We start from the raw sequence: 24056 nt of genomic DNA on the forward strand, positions 1-24056 counted from the left end.
ATCGCTTTTTTTCACATCACATATTTTAGTAATAATCGAAAATTATAGGTATCATTCGTATGGAAGCTTGTTTCCGCCACAGAATTCAAAATAAAAAGCTGAATTGCGACTTTTTATCCCACAATTCTGACTTTTAATCTCACAATTCTGATTTTTAATCTCAGAATTGCGTAATATTAACTTATAAAGTCACAATTGCGAGAGATAAACTCACAATTGACAGAAAATATAGATTTGCGAGATATAAAGTCAGAATTGCGTGATGTAATGACAGAGATATAAACTCGCAATTGCAAGAAAAAAGTTATTTGCGAGTTATAAAGGCAGAATTGCGAGATATAAACTTGCAATTGCGAGAAAAATGTCAGAATTGCAAGATGTAAACTCGCAATTGTGAGATAAAAAGTTGCAATTATCTTTTAAAATGTTTTATTCTGTGGCAGAAACAAGCTTTCGTACCCTTTTGAAATTGAACCTTGCGTTACCATGGAAACGGTACTCTAAATTATTTTAGCACTCCTCCCCTAGCCCAGTTTCAGGTTTCATATTACAACATTTTATTTTAATTACTAATTTAATTGAATATAATAATAACTTAACCAAAACCTTTTCTAATCTTGACAAAACATATATCATCATGTTTTCATGTTCCATATTTTGGGATAGAAGTGATATTTGGACAGAAATGTATTAATTTGTTACAGGAGAATTAAATGGAATGTGGTTGACACCCGGTGGCTATTTTTGTGACAGTGCCTAAACAAAATCTCATAGGGACTTCAATTTTTGTGATATCAACTTCAAACTTGGAACACAACTTGTTTAGACACATGGCCTTGGTTTTATAGTAATTTTATAGTAAAAAAATATTATGTCAAATATATATTTCATATAAAAAAATTAGTACAGTACATTTGATTTGAACTTTTTCATACTTTCATTTTTTGAAGTGCTTTCACTTCAGCAATAATCTGCTGAGTGTCTTCTTTAAAACAAGACCAAAGGTCTATTCCAAAGCATCCTTGAATACAGCCATTTAAGTTTAGATGCATTTTCACCTCTATTCTCAAAAAAAAAAAAAAAAGACTTATTAGTGTATCAAAGTGACAAGGTCATTGTGTGATGAATATCTACAACATGAAACAAATTTTCTGCTTCCCTTTTTGCGCTGACATCACAAATCGTATATTTCATCCCCTCCTCTCAAAACACCTGTCATATAGAGACGGCTCAAGGATCAGTTAATTCCCAATGGATAAAATCAAGTCCCTCCATTTATTCTTCTCACTGAATAATCTGTTTACTCAGAAATTCAACACAATATGGTTGTAAAATGGTAAAATGTAAAATGGTTTCAAATGTCTTTGCATGTGAACTTTAATGTGCTCAAATCATGATTTGTAATATATTTCATATATTACAGCTGGTACCACATAACATCCTGTTTGGTGATAAATACTGTTTTGATCTTTAACCATCTGAATGAACAAATAGCACAGTGACAGTCGGATTTAGACTTCATGGTAATGAGAATTAAGAGGGAACATATGCTTTTTTGTAAAGAAGATAATGTCACAGTGCAAAACAGTCTTAGTGGTCCTAAATAGTCTACATTTTCTTTATAAAAAAACTCATTTCGATCCTGTCAAGAACGTGTCATGATACTGCATGATTTTCATATTCATTACCACCATCAATATGTTTTGTATATTATACTATTTAATACATGATACTGTATATTACAATCTATAACATGTAAGATTAAAACATAACTTGTCTGAGGAAAACACTGCCACTTGAGAAATGAGCGATGAAGAAAATAACATGTACTCAAAGAATATGTTTTTTAATTAATGCCTTTGACATATTCTTCTCATATTAAAGGGGTTAGGCCATTTTCACAAGATGTAAAATAAGTGTCTGATGTCCCCAGATGTGAAGTTTTAGCTCAAAATACCCCACAGATATTTCTGTTAAAATTGTCCCTTTTTGAGGGTGAGCAAAAACGCACCGTTTTGTGTCTGTCCCTTTAAATGCAAATGAGCTGCTGCGCCCAGCACAGGAGGCGGAGCTTCAACAGCTCGTGTCCTTTTACCTCACACAGACATGGGCTGAAAATTTTAAAACTTTTAGCCTTTTATGTTCAAACTGAAGTCAGACAATGATGGAGAGACTCAAGAAGAAGTGACAACATGTATGCAACAGGACATTTCTGTATGGTTAGTTGATGAATTTATGTAGCTCATGTGTAGTTTTCTTCTAGTCATTGATTAGCATATTCTGTGAATGCGTTGGATAATCTATAAATCGTGTTCCCGGGGGCGGGGTTTATGTAAATTCTAGGGTTGGTGATGTCACTAACCCGGGAGGAAGCTCGTGTAGTCCCTAGACTCCCTACCAGCCACTTGTTGTACAAGTTCTCTCTTTGCTTTGAACTTTGAGCATTGTAACTTAGCAGATGTTGTTTATGCTCAAACAGCAACATTACACATTAACTAAAATTAGAAAAGTGAAATCATAATCAATCACCCCTTTAAGACCGACTGAAAAAAGGTTGATTTATAAAAACAGGTAATGCTTGCGGTGGGTAGCCTGTAAATACGTGAAAAGTTTTTCAAACGTTAACATTTTCTTTTTTCTTTACTCAAGTTTTGTATATAATATGATTTGCAATGAAAAATCTAATACAAAATCATTGGAAGGGACATTAAATCAAACTTGGGCAAGTGAAGTAAAAAAAAAAAAAAAAAAATCACATATGGTACACTGAGTGTTGCTTACATTTATTATCTTGTAACTAAGGATTATATTTACTCCTCTTAGTATGTTAGACAGTTAATTTGAGAGCAGTTTGGCTGGTGTTTTATAAACAGACAAATAAGAGGATTATAGCGGATAAGCACTAACGCACTGTCGCCACTAGAAGGCAGCGTTTGACAGGAAGAGATTTTAAATAGCATATGAACGACGCCATCTGCAGATTGTGTAGCCAACTAGTGAACACATTTTAATAATTGTTACAAAACATTAGACAACGGATGTGCTTTGGTCTTGAGCCCATTTTTAAAATTACATCATTCATAATCCATCCATCTTTTGGATTAATTTTAGACAACAATTCAGTTTAATCAAGGATTAGTTGTCCTACACACATATTGGATAAAATGCGTTTTAATAATATTAATATTGATAATAAAATGTTGTTTTGACAGGTAAAGGCATGGGGTTATGGCTCTGTACCACGAAGGAGCCTAAACATGTCAAGATGCAGAACGCATGGCCTTCAAAGTCTTTGATAAAAAGGTAAATAATTTTTTTTATGATCACTTAGCCTATACTATACCTTATACAGCTTTTTCACGGATACATGTGAAGAGTTCAGATGCAAAAGCCTCTAAGTGCCATCTGAAATTTTCTTCTAGAATGATCATTTTGATCAAGCTTGTATATTTAAGTTAAGTAATTTCAGTTAAATGACAATTAATAGGTCATTTGCATTGCCATTTAAGTGAAATTACTGAATTTAAATATACAAGCTTGATAAAAATGATCATTCTAGAAGAAAATTTCAGATGGCACTTAGAGGCTTTTGCATCTGAACTCTTCATGTGTATTACAGTGTATATATCATTAACCGACTATTTTTAAGTGCATCTCAAGAAGAAATGTTATCATATTTAATCTAAAAAGAAATAATTTAAATAATAACAATAATAAAGTTGTTTTCAATAATAAGCCTTTCTAAAATACTGGTTCTGGCAGGTAGCTTAAGTATTGCTAAGTGGTTGCTGTGGTATTCTGGGTAATTATTTACTTTAATTTAGATACTGTAGTTTGAATAATGAAAATTATGTGAGGACAATTTAGATTTTTGCATTGTAGGATTATTTTCATGACAGCACTATAAAGTTTATTGTATGTATGCGTGTGACACACACACACACACACACACACACACACACACACACACACACACACACACACACACACACACACACACACACACACACACACACACACACACACACACACACACACACACACACACACATTAATTTTAGATTAAATATGATCTGAACAGTTCTCTTTGAGATGCACCCAAATATATATATATATATAATATATATAAATCATTAAATATATACACATGTCTGTGAAAAAGTTCAGAGAAAAAAAGAATTTTATATATATACAGTATATATATATATATATATATATATATATATATATATATATATATATATATATATATATATATACATAAGCATGATAAAGTATTATACAGTGTAATCCGATAATCTGAGAATTGGGAGGATTCTTGTTCATTTAGAGTGAATATAGAATTGACAGACATGTTCCTGACACATTAATTAATTAAGACTAAATAAAACAATTAAAATGAACAATGACGCCTTTTCATTAGTGTTTGAGACCCGAACCATTACCCATAAATGGTCTGATTTGAGTTCACATCATGCACAGGTGAGGCAGCAAGGGGTTAACATCCTTGAAATCTCTTCCCTGGACACATTCACAGCATCTGTGTCCAACCATTAAATCCTGTCCTCATTCCTGCTAAGCTAGACGGACAGCCAGCTGAGCCAATCACAGCCTTCAGCTGCCCCACAGCCAACCAGTAGCAGAGCAGGAACGGAGGAGGGACGTTGCTGGATCACACAGCTTGGGTTTGTAGCATCCTTGTAGCTCTTCTTGTCTTGTCTCTGAATAACATGATATGAAAGAAAAACAGAAAACAGCTGAAAAGAAAGAACAATGAGATGTGATTTTGCACGGTGGGACGAAATGTGGTGAACGCAGGGATCCAGAGTGGGAAAACATTTCAATTTACAGCCTCTCATCTGGTCTGTTCTAGCCGAGGAACGAAGGAGGAGGGGTGAAAGGAGAAATTCCCTCTCCTTTTTTTCCATCGGCTGCCTGGAAAACCTTGGAAGGACATCGTCCGTGGCCACATTTCTCCATGAATAGGTCTGTATCTCTCATATTAGCAGCTTGTGACAATATAAAACATTTTCTAATCAGATTTCAGCTTATTAACACTCATTTTAAACTCTTTAAATGCTCTATACAATTCAATTAATGCAGAAAAACAGATTTGTAACTGATAAGGCACAGGAGCAGGCACCTTATTTTGGTGTCTGTTGGTATGTCTAGCTTTGTCTTGTGGTGGCCTCTGATTGGTCGAGGAGGCAGGCTTAAGAATGCCCGAAGTGTTCTGATTGGCCCAAGGACTAACATGTTCTTCATTAAGCGTGCAGACTGTTTACACATTGACGAGACAGAGCTTTCAGCCTAAATGATCATGTAAGAAGTTAATCAACACCACCCAAATACACAGATTACTGAGATCTGCTGCAGATATTCTTGTCTTCTGTGCTTGAATGTCCTTGTTTGACAGGGAAAAACATCAGAAAGTCAAATACCTGTAGTCTACTGTTTGTTGAAGTACAAACAAAATCACATTTACAGGATTGTGCTTGCAGTGGAAGTCTGAGCAATGGATTTGGCCAGGACATTTTTTAAATACATTTTTTTTTTTTTTGTGCATGGCTGTTTTGAAAGTACAGCCTTTACAACACTAAATGTTAATGTAAAATAAAATCATGAGATTTGCTTGCCAATGCAAAGTTATATCTTATAAGACTAATATCAGTAGTGTTTACATAGAGCAAACTTCATCCAGGAATTGATGCATAAGATGATTTAGACTTTACAACTCAAATAACACACTTTTCACATTGAAGAATTATTTAAAGTGCATTAAAGAAAATGGAAGCTGCACATTTTGGCTTTTAAATCCTCCAGTTTGGGCCCCTACGCTATTGTAAGTGCATTCCTGGAAAGACCTGGTAAACGAGAAGTTGAAATTATTGTTTGTGGTTGGTGTTTTAAAGTGGTGTGATTAGTTGCTAGGGTGTTCTAGGTAGTTGCTAGGGCATTGCTATAGGGTGCTCTGACCAGTGTTGTTAACCCTTTTAATGCATTAAAAACTGTATACCTGTTGTATTCCCGGGTCCGTTTGGACATAATTTAAGATTTTTATATTGTAACTAATCAGTAACTTCTCATTAATGAGTGAATGTGCACATTTAAAAAACCAAAAAAAGTTTTGATGGTTTTACCCATAGGTTTTACCATGCTATTACTACATTCACCCCTTTTTTTACTAATTACAAAATTCGGTAACACTTTATTTTAGTGTCTTTGTTACATATGTTACATGTAATTGCCGTAGTAATAACAGTAAATTCTGCATAATTACATGCAACTAACCCTCAACCAGATCCTAATCCTACCCTAATCCTATAATAAGTGCATGTAGTTAATTATTATTACTCAGTACTTAAATATATAATTACACTGTAACACTGACACCTTAAAATAAAGTGTAACCCAAAATTCTTTTAAATAAAAAATTTAGCAAGAACTACAGCAAAAAAACTGTTTAATACAAGAAAACTACACATTATTTTTCTAAAATATTCTGAAATGTTTTCAAACTAAATATATTAATTAAACTAAGTTTCAGAATGAATTTTTTTGTTGTTTTTTTTGTTGGTAAAATCGTTTTTTGGTCATTTAAATAAAATAGTAAATTAGTATTTGAAAATTTCATAAAACTTGAACAAAAATACAAGAATTGTTGCAAATAAATGTTGCATTGGCAACTGGCTGAAACATGTTAAAGTTAAAGTATAAATTATAGACTAAAATTTAAATAGAAATGAATTACAGCTATAGAAAAAAAACTAAAAGTAATAAAAATGACAAGAGTACATGACAAAAGTACTAATACTTAAAGCTGCAGTCCGTAAGTTTTTGGGGGTTAAAAATGATCCAAAATATATTTTTGAGCAAGTACATAACCAGCCAGTGTTCATAACTATCTGCTTGCCTTAGCTCGATTCTAAACGGTAAGCTTGTAATAATGTTTTTAATTCCAGCGGTACTGGTGGATTTCCGCGGGAAATTCGAGCATGTCTTTGCGTCATTACGTCACGTCTGTCCACATAAAGACTCGGCTAGTAGGCGATGAGTGTGAGGAGATTTATAGCCTTTTCTCACAGCTCTTGATATAATTAAACTTATTTATTTGATGGCGGATCCAGAAAGGTTCAAACGACAATCACCAGTAACAACTGGAGATTCACCCGTTGTAAAACGCAAAAGACTTCGGACTTCGGAGTGGCTACAGAATAAAAGAGACTGCAACCGGCCCATGCGAAAACAAGGATAATATCGGAAGAGCATTAAATGTAGTCACGCAATGCTGATGTTGTTAACATTAACTATTTGAGAACAAAGTATAATTTGCACAGTTTGACGTGATATGAGAAGTGATCGTTAGATTTAATCAGCGCGATTTACTGCAATGCTTTTTCCCATTAGTTGATCAGAACAAAAGTGGATGTTACTTGTTCAGGCGACATTTTCCAGTGAAAATTCTTATGTTGGTCATACTTCCAAAAAGAATCTGTGATTGCGAATGCCAGTATCCACACCGGCGGCGACTGACAGCCGCACATTCTCCTCAAAACATTAGATTCATCCGCGCTGTGCCGTGCCGAGGCATAACCCACGTAAAGTTGATAATTCCGCGAATAACTGCAATTGCAGATTTCGAACAGAGATGGCGACAAAGAGGAAAAACTACGGACTGCAGCTTTAAACTAAAATAAAAATTAAAACTGAAAATATAAAAAAAAAAAATATATATATATATATTCTGGCTGGTTCTGGCTGGTAGCTAGAGAATTGCTAAGTGGTTGCTGTGGTATTCTGGGTAGTTACTTCAATGTAAGTATGTCGTATTTCTTTCACCTGTTTTATCATCAAAAAAAAGTCTAAACTTTTATCTTTTAAAAAACTTTTAAAGTCTTTTATCATTGTGAAAAGTCTGATCACTTTAGCACTTTTCACAACTGCACATTCTTTTAATTCCTAGTGTTTGGGGTTTGTTTAAATCACCAAGTATGAGCAATTGATGTTTGCCTTACTTACATGATCATATAAATTCAGCAAGTGTGTGAATTAATGTATCAGATATAGGTTCAGCGTCTCAGCTGCAGGTGGCCTCGGGCCTGTTGTTAGAAAGTGAGAGAGAGAGAGAAACAGCGAGAGCAAGCAAGAACGCATCTGTGCATCTCTTTGTCATCTCTTACGAAACGCACCTCTTTCAACGTGAACCGTGTTTCTGGGTACTTGCTTTCCTAGGTAGAGTATCAGACTGTGTCTCTCTCTGTTTCTCTGTGCCACTCTTGTACCCACATCCTGCCACGACACCCGCTGCTGCAGGGAGGATAGAAGTATAACGGCAACAAAACACACACACACACGCGCACACACACGCCCATACACACACGCACACACACACACACACACACGCGCACACACACACACACGCTGACACATACACGCCCATACACACACACACACACACGCACACACACGCCTATACATACGCTCACACAGACACACAGACACACACACACACGCACACACACAAGCAAACACATACGCTCACACAGACCCACACGCCCATACACAGACCCACACACACACGCCCATACACACACGCACACACCCACGCCCATACACACACAGACACACACACACGCCCATACACACACGCACACACACACACACACACACGCCCATACACACACACACAGACAGACACAAACACACGCTCACACACAGACACACAGACGCCCATACACACGCACGCACACACGCCCATACACACACAACAAACACACACATGCACTTTCAGGAGAATTACGGGTGAATTCATTAAAACAAGTCAAATTAAAATTTCACACAGAATAAAAAAAGAAAAAAAAAAGAAAACCCTTCTAAACCTGCTTCTTCTGCAGAACACAAAGACTTTTAAGACTTTTGGGTGAATTATACCTTTAAGATATTTTTCAGTGTGACCGTTTATTCATGCTAATTCCGTAAAAAATTGTCAAGCCAAATTTTCATTATTTTAATTTAATTGTTTTTAATTAATATTATAAAATATTATTTAAATCAGCTAAACAATTTTTTTTTTTTACAGTGTACCATTATTATGTATAAATAATTTTCATTTGAAAAATATGTCATTTATTCGTTTTCGTTTTACATTACAGTAAGGAGAATATGGTTTTGTCGTAAAAATAAGCGTTGGTTTGGGGTGAAATATATTTTTTTTACAAGCTTTGTGAAATTATATATCATTCACATTCAGACACATTTTCATACATTCAGTACACTACTGTTCAAAAGTTTGTCTGTAATCATTTTTGATTTTTTTTACATAAGTATGCTCACCAAGGCTGCATTTAGATTTTTAAATTAGTACAATTTAATTTGTTTACATATATTTTAAAATGTAATTTATTCCTGTGTATTTCAGCATCATTACTCCAGTCTTCAGTGTCACATGATCCTTCAGAAATCATTCTAATATGATGATTTGCTGCTCAAGAAAACAGTTGTGCTGCTTCATATTTCTCAGGAAATAGAAAGTTTAAAAGAACAGCATTTATTTGAAATAGAAATCTTGTAACATTTTAATTATCTTTACAGTTACTTTTAAACAATTGAACGTGTTTTTGCTGAATAAATGTATCTTTCTTCCAAAAATAAATAAATCTTTCTGACCCCAAACAGAAGTGTATTTTGAGAACGGTAGTGTATTTTGAGAGTAAAACTACACAACACACTTTTTAACTGTACATGTCAAATTTTTAATTCTAGAAACAAAGTTTCTACCAAAAGCTGTTCATCGTTGTTTCGAAAGTCTTGTATATTTGTGTTCATCAAGCTAAATATTTTTCAAAATGGTCATATCTAGATTAGGGAATTTTATTGTTCTGAATTTCTGTCATTCCAAACCCCTTTGATTATTATTTTTTATTTCTTTTTAAAGAACGAAAGTTTCCTGTTACTGGATGAAAATCACCATAAAAGTGTCATAAAAGTATAGTCCATATGACTCATGCACAATATTCCCGAGTCCCCTGAAGTCATGCAAAAGCTTTGTGTGAGGAACAGACTGAAATTTAAATCCAATTTTCATCAAGATATCATATGGCTTGGATTATTCATTGGATTTATTTTGTTATGAAGGTGAGCCAACAATAACTGACTTTTATTTTTTGACATGCCCCTTTAACAGCATGAGAAGCTCTTTGTGAATGGAGACAGTCTGCGGTTTAGGAGATTTCTACATTCTCATTCACATCCACGAGATCTCAACAGCAGATTCTCCTATTCTCTATTTTAAGCGGCGAGTCTCGTTCCTGCCTCCAGCCCCCACATCCACAAACACACATACACACATACACACTGATCCTAACGGTTGTAGTGTGGAAGGAAGCTTGCGGTTTGCCAACAGTATCTTAAAAGTTCACACATCCATATGTTGTCCACAGGGTTTGTACTTGCGCACACACACACACGCCAAACACACACATTCAGTCAAGAGCATGCAATCACACACAGATTTTCTCACTGAGCCACTAAACCATCCAAACCTGAATGAATCTAAAATCCCCTTTTCTTCCCCTGTTTTAAGTTTCTAATTAGTTGGGTGCTTTCAAGAGCAATGACACTTTCTCGGTTCAATCTCAGATATTCATAAAGAAAAAAGACTTGAGTTTAGCACTTCTATCTCATTTGACCAAATTACATTCTTTTCAGAGAGTTTTTAACTAAGTTATTTAACAAGGATTCTTTACAAGTGATCAAAAGTGACAGTAAAGACATTTAAAATGTAACAAAAGATTTCTATTTCAAATAAATATTGTTCTTTTTTAACTTTCTATTAATGAAATAATCCTGAATAAAATGTTTCACGGTTTCCACAAAAATATTATCAGCACAACTGTTTTCAACACTGATAATAATCAGAAATGTTTCTTGAGCAGCAAATCATCATATTAGAGTGATTTCTGATGGATCATGTGACGCTGAAGACTGGAGTAATGATGCTGAAAATACAGATTTGATCACAGGAATAAATTACACTTTACTATATATTCAAACAAGACAGATAAATTGTAATATTATTTCACAACATTGCGGTTTTTACCGTATTTCTAACAAATAAATGCAGCATTGAAGAGACTTCTTTAAAAAAAAGAAAGTAAAATCTTTTGACCACAACTGGTTTTCTACAGTTTTTGTATTTTTATGCTTAATGCGTAAACGGTAAATGATAGTGGAATCAATTGTTCGCTTGCTTCATATAAGTAATGTTATTTATGCCAAATATGATGAGAGGGACCCCTTACTAAAGTATAAAAAGCAGCCGTTTTCATGTATACATTTATACTGTTAAAAATAAAAATATAATTAAGTGTGTAAAATATTACAAATAAAACATTTATGTTTCAGTTAGGTTAGATTGTTTCTTTTTTATTACACACCTGAAAATAAACAAATTTATGGCTATCAATTGAATTAAACAATGTGATTAACCCCATTCTTTTCAACCTCTCTTTTGAAAGAAGGATGAAACAATGTCAAAATTAAAGAACAAAAATATGAAATACAAAAATAAAATAAATATATTCATTTTCTTCTGTTTTTCTAGTTTTTTTTCATGGACCCCTAAGTTTGTTAACTCACCATGTTTCAGAACAAAGCCAAATTCGATCCAACACTAAGTGATGTTCCTCCACAGGATTCCTGCCGGAGTTCAGGAACACCGTGAGCGCCTCATGGCCGCCGCCCAGTGGAGGATTGAATCCCAGTAGGGTTGCCTTCAGAAGACACTCGGCTCGCCTCCACGCCGGCGTCCTGCATCAACCATGTCTCTGACCACCACCAAACCCCAGTTGTTGACATCCACCCAAACCCAAACCCTGACCCCATTCCCAGCCCCCACCCTCCCCCTCACCACCTTCATTCCTGTTCTCACAAGCTCAGGAGAGCCCAGAACCGAGCCGGAGAACATCACGTCCAGGATCACGTGGTCCGCCAACGGGACGGGCCTGAACTCCACGCAGCTTCCCGTCGCGTCGGTGGAAGGCGCTGGGATGGGAATGGTGCTCGTCCCCTTTGGCATCATCACAGTCATCGGGCTGGCTGTTGTTGTGGTGAGGAAAATAAATCATGGATTCCACAAACATGTTAGGCAGGATCATGTGACACTGAGGACAGCTTTGCATCACAGGAATAAATTGCATTTAAAATATAGTCAAACAGAAAACAGTTTATTTAAATTTTTGATCAAATAAATGCAGCCATAGTGAGCATAAGAGACTTCTTTCAAAAACAGAAAAGAAATGTACCTACCCCAAACTTTTGAACCGTATTGTATATGCTTGTGTACTTCTAAAAGTTGACAAAATTAAGCAGATATACACGTTTAAAATGTAACTCTCTTTTGTGATGAAATTATTTGGTCTTTTATGATATCATTCTATTTGTTTAAATTGATTTAGAATGTAATATGTGACCCTGGATCACAAAACCAGTCACAAGTCGCACGGGTATATCTGTGGCAATAGCCAACAATACATTGTATGGGTCAAAATTATAAATTTTTCTTTTATGACAAAAATCATTCGGATATTAAGTAAAGATCATGTTCCATGAAGATATTTAGTCAATTTCCTACCGTAAATATATAAAACATTTATTTTTGTGAGTGAATGCAGCACAATCGTGAACATAAATGTAGAACTTTAAAGGCGATTTTCTCCACGTTTCGATTTTTTTTACACCCACAGATTCCAGATTTTCAAATAGTTGTATCTTGGCCAAATATTGTCATATCCTAAAAAAAAAAACCCACACACATCAATGGGAAGCTTATTTATTCAGCTTTCAGATGATGTATAAATCTCAATTTCAAATAAATGACCCATGTGACTGGTTTTGTGGTCCAGGGTCACATATGTGAATTTATGTAACACTTGTATCTTACATAACATTTATGCATAACATTTTTCTTTTCTTTACCAGCTTCTGTACATCCGGAAAAAGAAAAGGTAAGAAAATGTGCATTCCTGTATCGCTCCACTAACAGCCTTGAGAACTGAAGGTTCTACAGTGAATATTTAATACGAGGCTGTGAAAAAAGTTGGCCTCTGATGTTTCCCACATAGAAGCTGTGTTGTGTTTTTCTCTAGGCTGGAGAAACTGAGACACCAGCTGATGCCCATGTATAACTTTGATCCGGCTGAAGAACAGGATGATCTAGAGCAGGAACTCTTGGACCACGGACGAGACGGAAGCCCAGCAGGACCAAACTCCAAAGTAAGAGTACAACACCACACGGGCCGAAGCACGCAAACACATGCCATCAAATAATATAATAATTGTTAGGGCATACATTGCTGATTTTAAAGTAAAATTGTTATTTCTGTGTCTGTAGATAGATAGATAGATAGATAGATAGAATGATAGAATGTTGGATGGATGATAGATAGATAGATAGATAGATAGATAGATAGATAGATAGATAGATAGATAGATAGATAGATAGATACAATGATAGAACAATAGAATGTTTGATGGATGGATGGATGGATGATAGATGGATAGATAGATAGATAGATAGATAGATAGATAGATAGATAGATAGATAGATAGATAGATAGATAGATAGATAGATAGATAGATAGATAGGTACAATGATAGAACAATAGAATGTTTGATGGATGGATGGATGGATGATAGATGGATAGATAGATAGATAGATAGATAGATAGATAGATAGATAGATAGATAGATAGATAGATAGATAGATAGATAGATAGATAGATAGATAGATAGATAGATAGATAGATAGATAGATAGGTACAATGATAGAACAATAGAATGTTGGATGGATAGATAGATAGATAGAATGGTACAGTGATAGGATGAGATAGATAGATAGATAGATAGATAGATAGATAGATAGATAGATAGATAGATAGATAGATAGATAGATAGATAGATAGATAGATAGATACAATGATAGAACAATAGAATGTTGGATGGATAGATAGATAGATAGATAGAATGGTACAGTGATAGGATGAGATAGATAGATAGATAGATAGATAGATAGATAGATAGATAGATAGATAGATAGATAGATAGATAGATAGATACAATGATAGAACAATAGAATGTTGGATGGATAGATAGATAGATAGATAGATAGATAGATAGATAGATAGATAGATAGATACAATGATAGAACAATAGAATGTTTGATGGATGGATAGATAGATAGATAGATAGATAGATAGATAGATAGATAGATAGATAGATAGATAGATAGATAGATAGATAGATAGATACAATGATAGAACAATAGAATGTTTGATGGATGGATAGATAGATAGATAGATAGATAGATAGATAGATAGATAGATAGATAGATAGATAGATAGATAGATAGATAGATAGATAGATAGATAGATAGATAGATAGATAGACAATACTGGGTTTCTTTCAAAAATAATTTCTACCATATATTATTAAATGCTTTATCTTAATTTCAGTTTCTACATTCTCATTTCTCTTAAGTTCTGACACAAGGCCATGTGGTTTGTTATTTGTGGTAAAGTATCCATCACTGTAAATATATATATTTTTTATTACCATACGTCCATTGAATACCTCTATTAATCTTCATCAAACAGCAGCTGTGACTGAATCCACCTTTAAACACTCGTCCATTTGTGTTCTGGCTCATTAGTCTCACTCTCATACTGTCAACACAGTTCATTACATTTTGCAAATTGATATTTGTGCAATATTACACTGTAGAACTAGATTTCAATGTGTATTAATTCTATTCTATAATGTTCTTCCGTCAATGTCGCATGATATTTGCTTACTTTCACTCTCTCTTTCCCCGCCACAGACACTGAGCACAAGTCAGGGAACAACCCAAAAACCCAGTCGACTCGTTTTCACTGACGTGGCCGACGCCATCAATGCATGACGACACTCACATGCTGCACAGGAACCAAGGACACGGAATCTGGACAACTGGACACACTGGGATTCAGGAATATTTGCATTGACATTTGGTACAGTATAGTGCACTGTAAAAAAAAAAATTTGGGGTTAACTGCTGCCTTTTTAATCAATAATTGCTAAGCCAAAGTTACAATCTGCAGCACTGAGATCATTACATCTTTGACCACTTTGATTTTAGTATATTTAGTGAATTTAGTATAAACCCAGAAAACTCTCAAAGTGCAAATGACAGAAGTTATTGTAACAAATACACAATGACATGAGTATTTTTTACGGTGTGCACTGACGAACAAGACATTATACATTTTAAGGACACGCAAAAAAGACAAGCACTTCAATACAAACGTCCTCTGGATCAGTCCAACTGTTATGAACACTCATGCAAACAGGGACTTTATTTTCCTAGATAATCTCTAGGTGTAATAAGAGTCATTTTGAGCCTCATTCATCATGAAACATGAGCACAACGAATGTCTCTGTAAATCTTTTGTCAAACCGTTTTGTCATAAATTGCTGCATAATGCGACAATTTAGCAAACAATGATTTTAGAAACACTGGATGAGGCTCACTGTGTTACTTGAGTCTGAATGACTGATAAAATAATCAGTTATGCAGATTATTTATTTTTAAGAAGGGAGTCCAAATGCAACTTTTGTATGTGAGAAATCTATTCGTTTGGTGAATGAGAGAAGCTCACGATTTATTATTTATTCACAGCTGAAAGCGTTCTGTGAATTGATGTGTTTGCTAAAAGGAAATACATGAACTTTCCCATGAAGAGAATCTCAGCTTTAAAGTTTCATTTGTTTAATTTAAATTGTGATGAAAGGTCAGACATCCGTGAGACAGTGTTATACAAATCTTCCATGTGATATGAGCTTACTGTTTCAGTTCACTGAAACACAGATGTCTGAGTCTGCATTGACTGATTACACGAGATTTACCTTTGTGTGTGTGTGTGTGTGTGTGTGGTTGTGTAGATGTAATAATCCTGTGCACCACAAACCAGCGGTAGATCATTTTAAAGAAGTTTTTATGACAATGAAGGACATAATAAAAAGGATATTTACACTATGACACGTGCATGTGTGTTCTTGGAAACTATCATTTTTGGTTAATGCAATAAAGACAACAACTGATGTCATCATAAGTAACTTTATTCATGAACATACGACTGCACAAACAGCATTACTGGGCTTTGAGGAATGTAGAAAAGAGGTAAGAAAGTTACCTGAGTCTGTATTTATGAGGCACGCTGTCAAATGTTTCATACGCAAATGACTAAACTGACACTATATAGGGGAGAGTGGGGTGAGTTGTGCCAGTTTTTACTCAAAGTGACTTTAAAGTGAGGCCATGGCAGTAATGCCTTCAACTTAAGGATGTACATATATTTCAGGATGTGGTGCATCCCTGAGAACAATAACTTTGGATCTGAAATAAATTGTTTCAGAAATACAGCTCTTGGGAAAAAAGTGGTCTCATGGCACAACTTTCCCCTGGTGCGGGGGAAGTTGTGCCTTTGGGGGAATACATTGGGGGTAAATTGTGCCAGTGATTTCTGAAGTAAAACAGAACATTTTAATGTTATGAACCGTAATGCTATATGAAAGCAAGATAAATTCAATACAAAATTACTCATTTAAGGTTTATTTAGATATTGTCACCCTGGAATACCATAGCATGCGTTTTTCCTACTATGGTCAATTGCATAGGGATGTTGTATTGAACATAACTCTGGATCACAGTGTCATAGAGACAAGGGGGCGGGCTCATTTTACTCAGACGACCAATCAGTCTTTCAGGATCATTGTGAAGCTATCAAGCTACGCCCTAGCAACCATTTAGAGCACCATAGCAACACAATATATGATATTTGTGAATCATTTCAGTCAAAAAGGCTTTGGCAATAGATGCCTGTTGACATAGCGCTGTCTGTCAACTATGTAACATAAGAATAAAGTGACTAGGCTAATTTCTAAACATCCTATTGTGACATAGGTCACTTAAAAACGGAATAAAACTTCTCTTTAATAACATAGTGCAAACTCAAAACTGAAATCAGTGTTAGCTAAATTAAACAAATAACAGGCAGGCCTAAGTCAAACAATGATGAGGCATGCCCATCTCCTCACTTCTCAAGATTATCCCCTGTGAGTATGTAGGTCTAGGTGGTCTGGATCTGGCACAACTTAACCCAGGCCCTTTGGCACAAATCACCCCAGACCCACAAGTTTGAAAAACTAGCATGATCCAGCAGTTAAGAGCTAACATCATGCTAACTGTATAGACTCATTGTGTAGCCTACTAAAGCACTAAAACATGTGTGAAATGTTTTCAAACTTGTCTATAATTGTTCAGACACTACAATCAAAAAACCTTAATCATAGAAATTTAACTTTGAAAGGGAAAAAACAGTTTTTTGCACTAAAATATGCTTAACTCTCATGCCATGTGTCTCTCTTCTTTGGAGGATGAGTAGTGATTGCTTTTCAAAATGATGTGGTCACATGACCAATTTCTTCTATGGTTTTCGAGAAACAAGGGTGGAACTACTTCCCCCCCCTGGCACAAATCACCCCACTCTCCCCTACCATGATGCCTTTGAACAATGCTTGGGTGACTTCACATAAAAAAATTCCTCGTAAGAAAAAAGTTCTTTCTCGAAATGAATTCTAAGAACCATTTTACCTGTTTTAAGAGCATTTTGCAGTATATGAACTGTAATATGTTACACAACTGTATTGTCAATGGGAGATGCTTTAAACATCAGTCATGTAAAAATCACCCCCATATCAGCGCAATAACACAATTCAGAGCAGTAAAAATTAGATTGGACGATTAAAAAAAAAAAGAAAGCGAATTGTGAAAATATAGTGCCAAAATGATATAGTGTGCCAAAGTCTGCACTGACAATATATGCATTTCACTGTAACAAATGAGTTGCCATTGTGTAGAGTGAGCAAACAAATTCACTGAGGTTTCTGGTGTCGAGGTACTGAATTACAATTATGATGATTGTTGTTGAACATTTACATCACTGATGAAGTCATTCTTTCTGTTTGGTGTAAACAGACACGATAGAATCCATTCATTCCACTGTAAACATTAAATTAAAACAATAAAAGGCAACACTTTACAATAAGGTTCATGCATGAACTAACAATGAGCAATACATTTGTTAATGTTGGTTAATACAAATACAGCTGTTCATTTTGTTCACAGTGCATTAACTAATGGTAACAAATACAACCTTTGAGTTTAATAACGTATTAGTAAATGCTGAAATTAATATGAACTAAGATTAATAAATGCTATAGAAGTATTGTTTATTCTTAGTTCATGTTAACTAAGGTAGTTAACTAATGTTAACCTTATTGTAAAGTGTTACCCAATAAAAAGAAATTATACAATAAAAGATTAATCATTAAAATTGTTTCAACATTAAAATTTCAAGCTTTGGTAATATAATGTTTCCAGAATCCTGAGAAGTACATGATTAAACAAACTTAATATAACCCATCATCAGGCATCACCACACACAGAGATGATTTTGCGGTGCACTGATTTTTAAATCCCAAGATCTTGAACATTAAATAAATGTCTTGAACAAAACAAGTTCATGTTTTTTGTTGTCATTTTTGAAGTGATAAAAGCCCAGTTCACACCAAGGACAAGAACTTTAATGATAAAAAATAAAGATTTAGTTCATATAAAAGAACAGCAGTTCACACCACAAATACAACGATAACGACACAGAGAAACAATATCGTTGGAATAACTTTCAGATCCATTTTTCTTCCAGCTGATGAACGATAAAAACATCGACAGCCAATCAGAATCCATCCTGCTTTAAAGAGCTTGAGCATTAAATTGGCAGACGACAAATAAGGTGGACGCTAATAAGGTTATCATTATAGCTCTTGTTCTTGGTGTGAACGGGCTTTAAGACGTACTACGGAGTCTGGCCACCAAAATTGTGCACAAAAATGTGTTTTAAGAAAGCAAACCAGTTCAAACTTTAAGAATCCATGATAAATGATGATAAAGGAGAAGATGATGTGATAAAATGGCAGTGTAAATTGCTGACAGGTGTCCACAATAAAGATTTTGAAATGAGAAATGTAGTAAGGGCATGCATGTCTGATTCTGAGCCCTCCGTTTTGGGTGCAATTTGAGGACTGGCACGTTTTCCTTTTTTACAGTGTACATGAAGGCAGTTGAGATGGAGAATTACCCCTGACGAAGTATCACAGTCATCAGTGAGGTAGCTCTAGTCGCTCTCCTGTGATGTTAACGCAGCAGGCGGAGTCTGAGTGGGCGGGTCTTCGGTTGACTCCGCCCCTTCAGCGGCCTAGGTGCAGGGGACAGAGAACGCATGAGGAATGTGTGTGCGTGACCCGAGAATCACGACAGTTGGGACAGGAAACCAAAAAAATGTAAGGAGCCGTACTGGATTTCCCTTAAACACACTGAGTCATTTAGTTCTGTTCTAACCTGTGAATTGTTTGAGTAACGGGGAGTTTCTAAACGGTTTCTGAACACATTTCTGGGTTTCACTTCAAAAAGACCTCTTACTTTTGACAGTCACTGATTGACAGGTTTATCGGATTAAGTGTTTAACGGAATGAGATGTTTATCATGCACGGCTATTCATTTTTTTCTTTATGGGTTGCAGGGCAGCAAAAAAACGAATCAATATGACGGGTTATGAAAATAATCGACTCGACTAATCGAGTTTCATTATTAATTCGAGTCTTTCCCACTTTAAATCGGTGAAAAACATTTCTATGAACACTCGTATTCTTGTAATGTGAGCATTGTAACTGTAGACAAGCAATTAAATGTCTCTTTCTTCGTTAAATGACAATTTATCTTTTTGAGATTTTTTTTTTTGAAAGAAATTAATACTTTTATTCAGAAAGGATGCATTAAAGTGACAGCAAAAACATAATGTTTCAAAAAATATTTCTATTTCAAAAAAATCCTGAAAAAAATTTATCCACAAAAATATGAAGCAGCACAACTGTTTTCAACATTGATAATAAGTATATATATAAATAATGTTATATATAATATATATATATATGTTGTTTTTTACCTGCTGTTCTTCCTGATGAATGGTCTTCTGAGGCTATTAATTAGAGAGAAAAAATACATTTCTGCCAACTCAACACATAAACAGTGAAACAGGACATTTAACAAGAAAGAATAAAGCAATCATGTGCACTTAACATTAACATCTAATCAGGTAAATAGGGTAATGTTTGATTTCATATTAAAAGGGGTCATATTATTGAAAAAAGAATTTCCTAAACAATGGAGACATACTCTACTAGTCTATCCAGACCACTTATGAATGCTGAAAGCTGCAGAAAAATGCTAATTCATGATATTTTGAGGTCACGTGTTCATATTTGTGTAATGCACTTAAAAGTATTTTATTAGAATGTAAATTCTGTTATATTTGAGTTAATCAGCTGCTAATTTAACATGTCGTACAGTACGTTGTAGAGTTTGAAGGAAAGTGTGTGATTCTCACCCATTTTCGTGGTCTACCTCGAGGTCTTCGTTCTCTCAGAGGCTCAACCTGCATCCAAAAGCAGATGAAGGGAAGAGGGCGCATGTTACATGTCTGAGCAAGAAGCAGTGAGCTTAAGTTGAGGTGCACTCCAGCAAGTTGTCTTACTTTGGCTGTGACCCGCTGGCCTTTATTTTTACTGCCTCTTGGTCTTCCTCTCGGCCTCTTAGGAGCTGAGGGTTCAACAGGCTCCTGAGGGAATCAATTCACTTGGTTTAACTCAATTTATTTAGTATCCATCCATCCATCCATCCATCCATCATTGCATCTCTCTGACCTGTGGTTGTTTGCGAGGTCGTCCTCTGCTGCGTTTGGGAGCTGGTGCCTCTTCTTCTGGGGCCACTGCCTCCATCTGACCTGCATCGGTCTCCTCCACGTCCATCCTGACCCCAGAACACCTCACACATGCATGGACACACACAATCTGAACGAGACTTGAGTGAACACAGGAAGAAATGGAGAGAGATATGGTTAATGGACAATTTGATGGATGTAGAAAGAGCCTGTAATTAGTGTAAAAGCCAACCATTTGCACAGTCAGTATTGCAAAATGAAGTGAGGAGAGGTCTTTATTTTACATATACTGCACATTACCCAACTTATAACATGGCTACTAACCAAATAAATACATTAATAGATAAGAAATATTGATTTCAGTTGAAGTTATTTCATTATGTGAAAGGAAATTCAAAAGGCATGAAACTAGCATGAAACTTAATTTTTTGCATATTCTTGCACCTAAAATGAAAACAGGCAAACTACTTAACTAACAAATAGTTAAGCTAAATAAAAATCATAGTGGTTTGTTGCGTGAGAGGTTAAAATGCATCATAACTTTACGCTTTGTCCTCATCAGTCATGCACTGCAAGTAGCTTAACGCGGTCACTTTATATTTGAACAAAAATCTCTGTCTCATAATCAACTTCTCATCTTCTACAGGCACTGCTGCTCTGACATCTTCTCATTCCTACAATGACACAGACATTAGTCATAGTTTTAACAGTAACAACTTGGGGCGTGAGAATTTGATATTCCTCAAAAATAAAAGTCTCTCTCTCTCTCTCTCTCTCTATACATATATATATATATAAACCTAAGAAAACACAAGAGTAATTTCAGGTGTTCAGTATTTACTAGTCAATATCATCATATTCACTGTAGACTCTTCATCCTACGGCTACACGTTCATATGATCATATGTCATTTATTGGCTGTGAATGTATATACACATGAATTTCATCAATGACAGCTTATTTAACCCCTGCTGGCAGAGAGGGATCTTCTAGGAGCCTGTTCAATGGCATCTATTCACATGAAACGTAACTTTCCATGTTCCTCTCATGCATATATAACTAACCGCTCTACACTATAAACTATGTGTCAGTGACTCCTAATAAGAAAACCTAATAAGCTTTACCAAAATAGTACCATGTGCCATTGAACTGTTTGATTAGCATGTTCATATGCAACGGTATTTAAAAGTCAATGTAAGGTACTTCAAAGAATTCCCATCGTGGTAGATGACAAAAAAACATGTTTTCTCCATGCATATTTTGTGGTAATAATAAGGTACTTTTTGTATCAGGGAGAACACACTAACAAAAAAGTACCCAAATGTACCATAGTAGTACTAGTGACACATGTTTGGTTTATCAGGTGTTTTTGAACATATACCAACACAACAAAAATAAAATAGTAAAAAATTAGGGACTATAAATAAAAAAAAAAAAAATCTGGAATGGAAGGGAATGGTACACTAGCTATTCAGTGAGTTTTCAGTGGTCTTTAAAATATTTTTCCATATGGTGGGCAATTACGACAACCCACATTTTTCACATACTTTCAGACCTACAGAAAAATGTAGCTGGCGGTCGTGAACTACAGTGCGAAACGAGCGTGCTTTGCGGTGTCCTAAGGATGCAAACACATCCTTAGCAACATTTAAAGAGGGAGACACAAAATATTATTACAGACACTACAACAACTTCAGCGGCCGGAGAAGAGGAACACGTCAGAGATAAACATAACAACAGAGGTGACAAAACAAAGTAACTACAAGTACCATGGGATTACCATGTTTTTGAGGACAAAATATCATGTACAATGTTTATTTGTTTTGTTTTTTATAGTACCATGGCAATGACATTTTTGGGCATATACCACAGAAATTCCTTAGTATTCTTTAAAGATGCAAATACCATGGTAGATCAATATGGTATGTATATTTTGGTGTACCATGAATGGCATTCAACAAAGTACTTTCTGATACTGTACACTTCTTTTACAAAACATACTATGGCTGTGGCACCATTGTACAGTGATAGAATCAGGCATACTTTCATATATACCATAGCACTGAAACTTACCATGGTATGTATATGGCACTCCAGGGTACTCTGAAGAATAACATGGAAGGCTACTATGGTACATGCCTAAAACGTTTTTTGAATGTATTTTTAATTCTATTTCTTAATTTACGTCTATTTCTTAATTTTTTAAGAAAGGTGCCAAAAGTACAGTACTGTCCTTTTGTAGCATGGCTATATTAAAAACTCATTGCGTTTTATTGACATGAAATCTGAGATATTCAGATTTCATCACCATAACAACACAACTTAAGCATTAACAAAACTGATATGTTAAAAAAATAAAAAATGTCATAAGTTGACATTTAGTGTAGAGCACTTTACCTTGTTTACGTTGTCCTCAGCACTTTGCGTTCACCTGGAGCAGCGGCGTCGCGTGTGATGAGACCGCGAGTCTGTACATCAACATAACATGATTGACATCATTTCTGGCCCCGCCCTCCTCTACTCACGTCAATCATTCTCTCAGAACTGAACTCAACTGAAGCGCCACGCTTCTTTTAGCTCGTCTTCTTCTAGCCAAGGCTCTGCAGTTCTTCTTTTGCTGTTTGTAATGGCATCTTTCATGTCAGGTTAAATCGCTTCCTCTCATCAACACCGCCAGCGAGCGCGACGCTGCCTGCAAACGTCGCATTTGTCGACTGGATGCTGCCGTCGCGTCGCGTTTTCTTGCCGCAGAGGCAGCTGTTTTGATTGGTTAACTTGGTGGCTTGTTTGTACAGTCTGTTGCATCGCGTCACAAGCATGACGCCCATAAAATCCCTTTAAAATGCAGTTGCTAAACCACCGACAACACGATCTGTTACCAGTTTGATAATTTACTAGAATATTAGCCCTTTGCTACAGTGATGACACGACCATAGCGACAAGGAATGAGTAATCAGGTCTTTTTTCTTCTCCTAAAAAAGTATTTCAAGAAAACAAAAATTAGTCACTAGCAGAAGAATGAGAAAGCACTAACAAAAGTCCCTAAAAGTACCATGGCATATCTATGAAGTAGATAGATTCTGTTTTATTGTGTTTTAATCATTATGGTAGGCCTGAAATTCACATATTGGTAAAAAAAAAATCATTGTAGCTCCATGATGATGATACCTACTACCATATAAAACA

The 24056-nt window shown here is 35.3% G+C and overlaps 2 protein-coding genes across 8 annotated transcripts; one reads left to right on the plus strand and one right to left on the minus strand.

The window, feature by feature from the left end:
* Positions 1–3188: 3188 nt before the first annotated feature.
* On the plus strand, positions 3189–16140 carry cUnh3orf18 (chromosome Un C3orf18 homolog). Of its 7 annotated transcripts, XM_084427094.1 has the most exons (8): positions 3189–3303; positions 4585–4685; positions 4874–4986; positions 11693–12107; positions 12979–13004; positions 13146–13272; positions 14536–14569; positions 14876–16068. In XM_084427094.1, the coding sequence occupies exons 4-7, from the start codon at positions 11820–11822 to the stop codon at positions 14539–14541; spliced, it is 447 nt and encodes a 148-aa protein (XP_084283220.1). In that variant the 5' UTR covers positions 3189–3303; positions 4585–4685; positions 4874–4986; positions 11693–11819; the 3' UTR covers positions 14542–14569; positions 14876–16068. The 7 variants fall into 7 exon arrangements, with proteins under 7 accessions (XP_084283220.1, XP_084283215.1, XP_084283219.1 ...); XM_084427089.1 differs by lacking the exon at positions 14536–14569; XM_084427093.1 differs by lacking the exon at positions 3189–3303 and having other exon boundaries at positions 4483–4685; positions 14876–16070.
* A 2990-nt stretch (positions 16141–19130) lies between these two features.
* Positions 19131–23406, minus strand: LOC311301761 (uncharacterized protein). Its single transcript, XM_084427095.1, has 6 exons — positions 23268–23406; positions 20854–21010; positions 20685–20768; positions 20538–20585; positions 20097–20129; positions 19131–19349 (listed from the first exon to the last, which is right to left on the minus strand). Exons 2-6 carry the CDS (start codon positions 20956–20958, stop codon positions 19269–19271), a joined length of 351 nt encoding a protein of 116 aa, XP_084283221.1. The 5' UTR covers positions 20959–21010; positions 23268–23406; the 3' UTR covers positions 19131–19268.
* Between the last annotated feature and the right edge of the window lie 650 nt (positions 23407–24056).

Source organism: Rutilus rutilus (genome assembly GCF_951802725.1).
Source record: "Rutilus rutilus genome assembly, chromosome: 12".
In the NCBI taxonomy this organism is placed as follows: domain Eukaryota; kingdom Metazoa; phylum Chordata; class Actinopteri; order Cypriniformes; family Leuciscidae; genus Rutilus; species Rutilus rutilus.

Excerpts from the sequence above, each read along its gene's own strand:
- LOC311301761 (XM_084427095.1), bottom strand. The coding sequence starts at position 20,958 with ATGGACGTGGAGGAGACCGATGCAGGTCAGATGGAGGCAGTGGCCCCA. Across the intron at positions 20,586-20,684 it reads GCCAGCGGGTCACAGCCAAA|GTTGAGCCTCTGAGAGAACG; the intron begins GTAAGACAACTT and ends TTTTGGATGCAG. Across the intron at positions 20,130-20,537 it reads GAGGTAGACCACGAAAATGG|CCTCAGAAGACCATTCATCA; the intron begins GTGAGAATCACA and ends TCTAATTAATAG.
- cUnh3orf18 (XM_084427089.1), top strand. The coding sequence starts at position 11,820 with ATGTCTCTGACCACCACCAAACCCCAGTTGTTGACATCCACCCAAACC. Across the intron at positions 12,108-12,978 it reads TCGGGCTGGCTGTTGTTGTG|CTTCTGTACATCCGGAAAAA; the intron begins GTGAGGAAAATA and ends TTTCTTTACCAG. Across the intron at positions 13,005-13,145 it reads TACATCCGGAAAAAGAAAAG|GCTGGAGAAACTGAGACACC; the intron begins GTAAGAAAATGT and ends GTTTTTCTCTAG.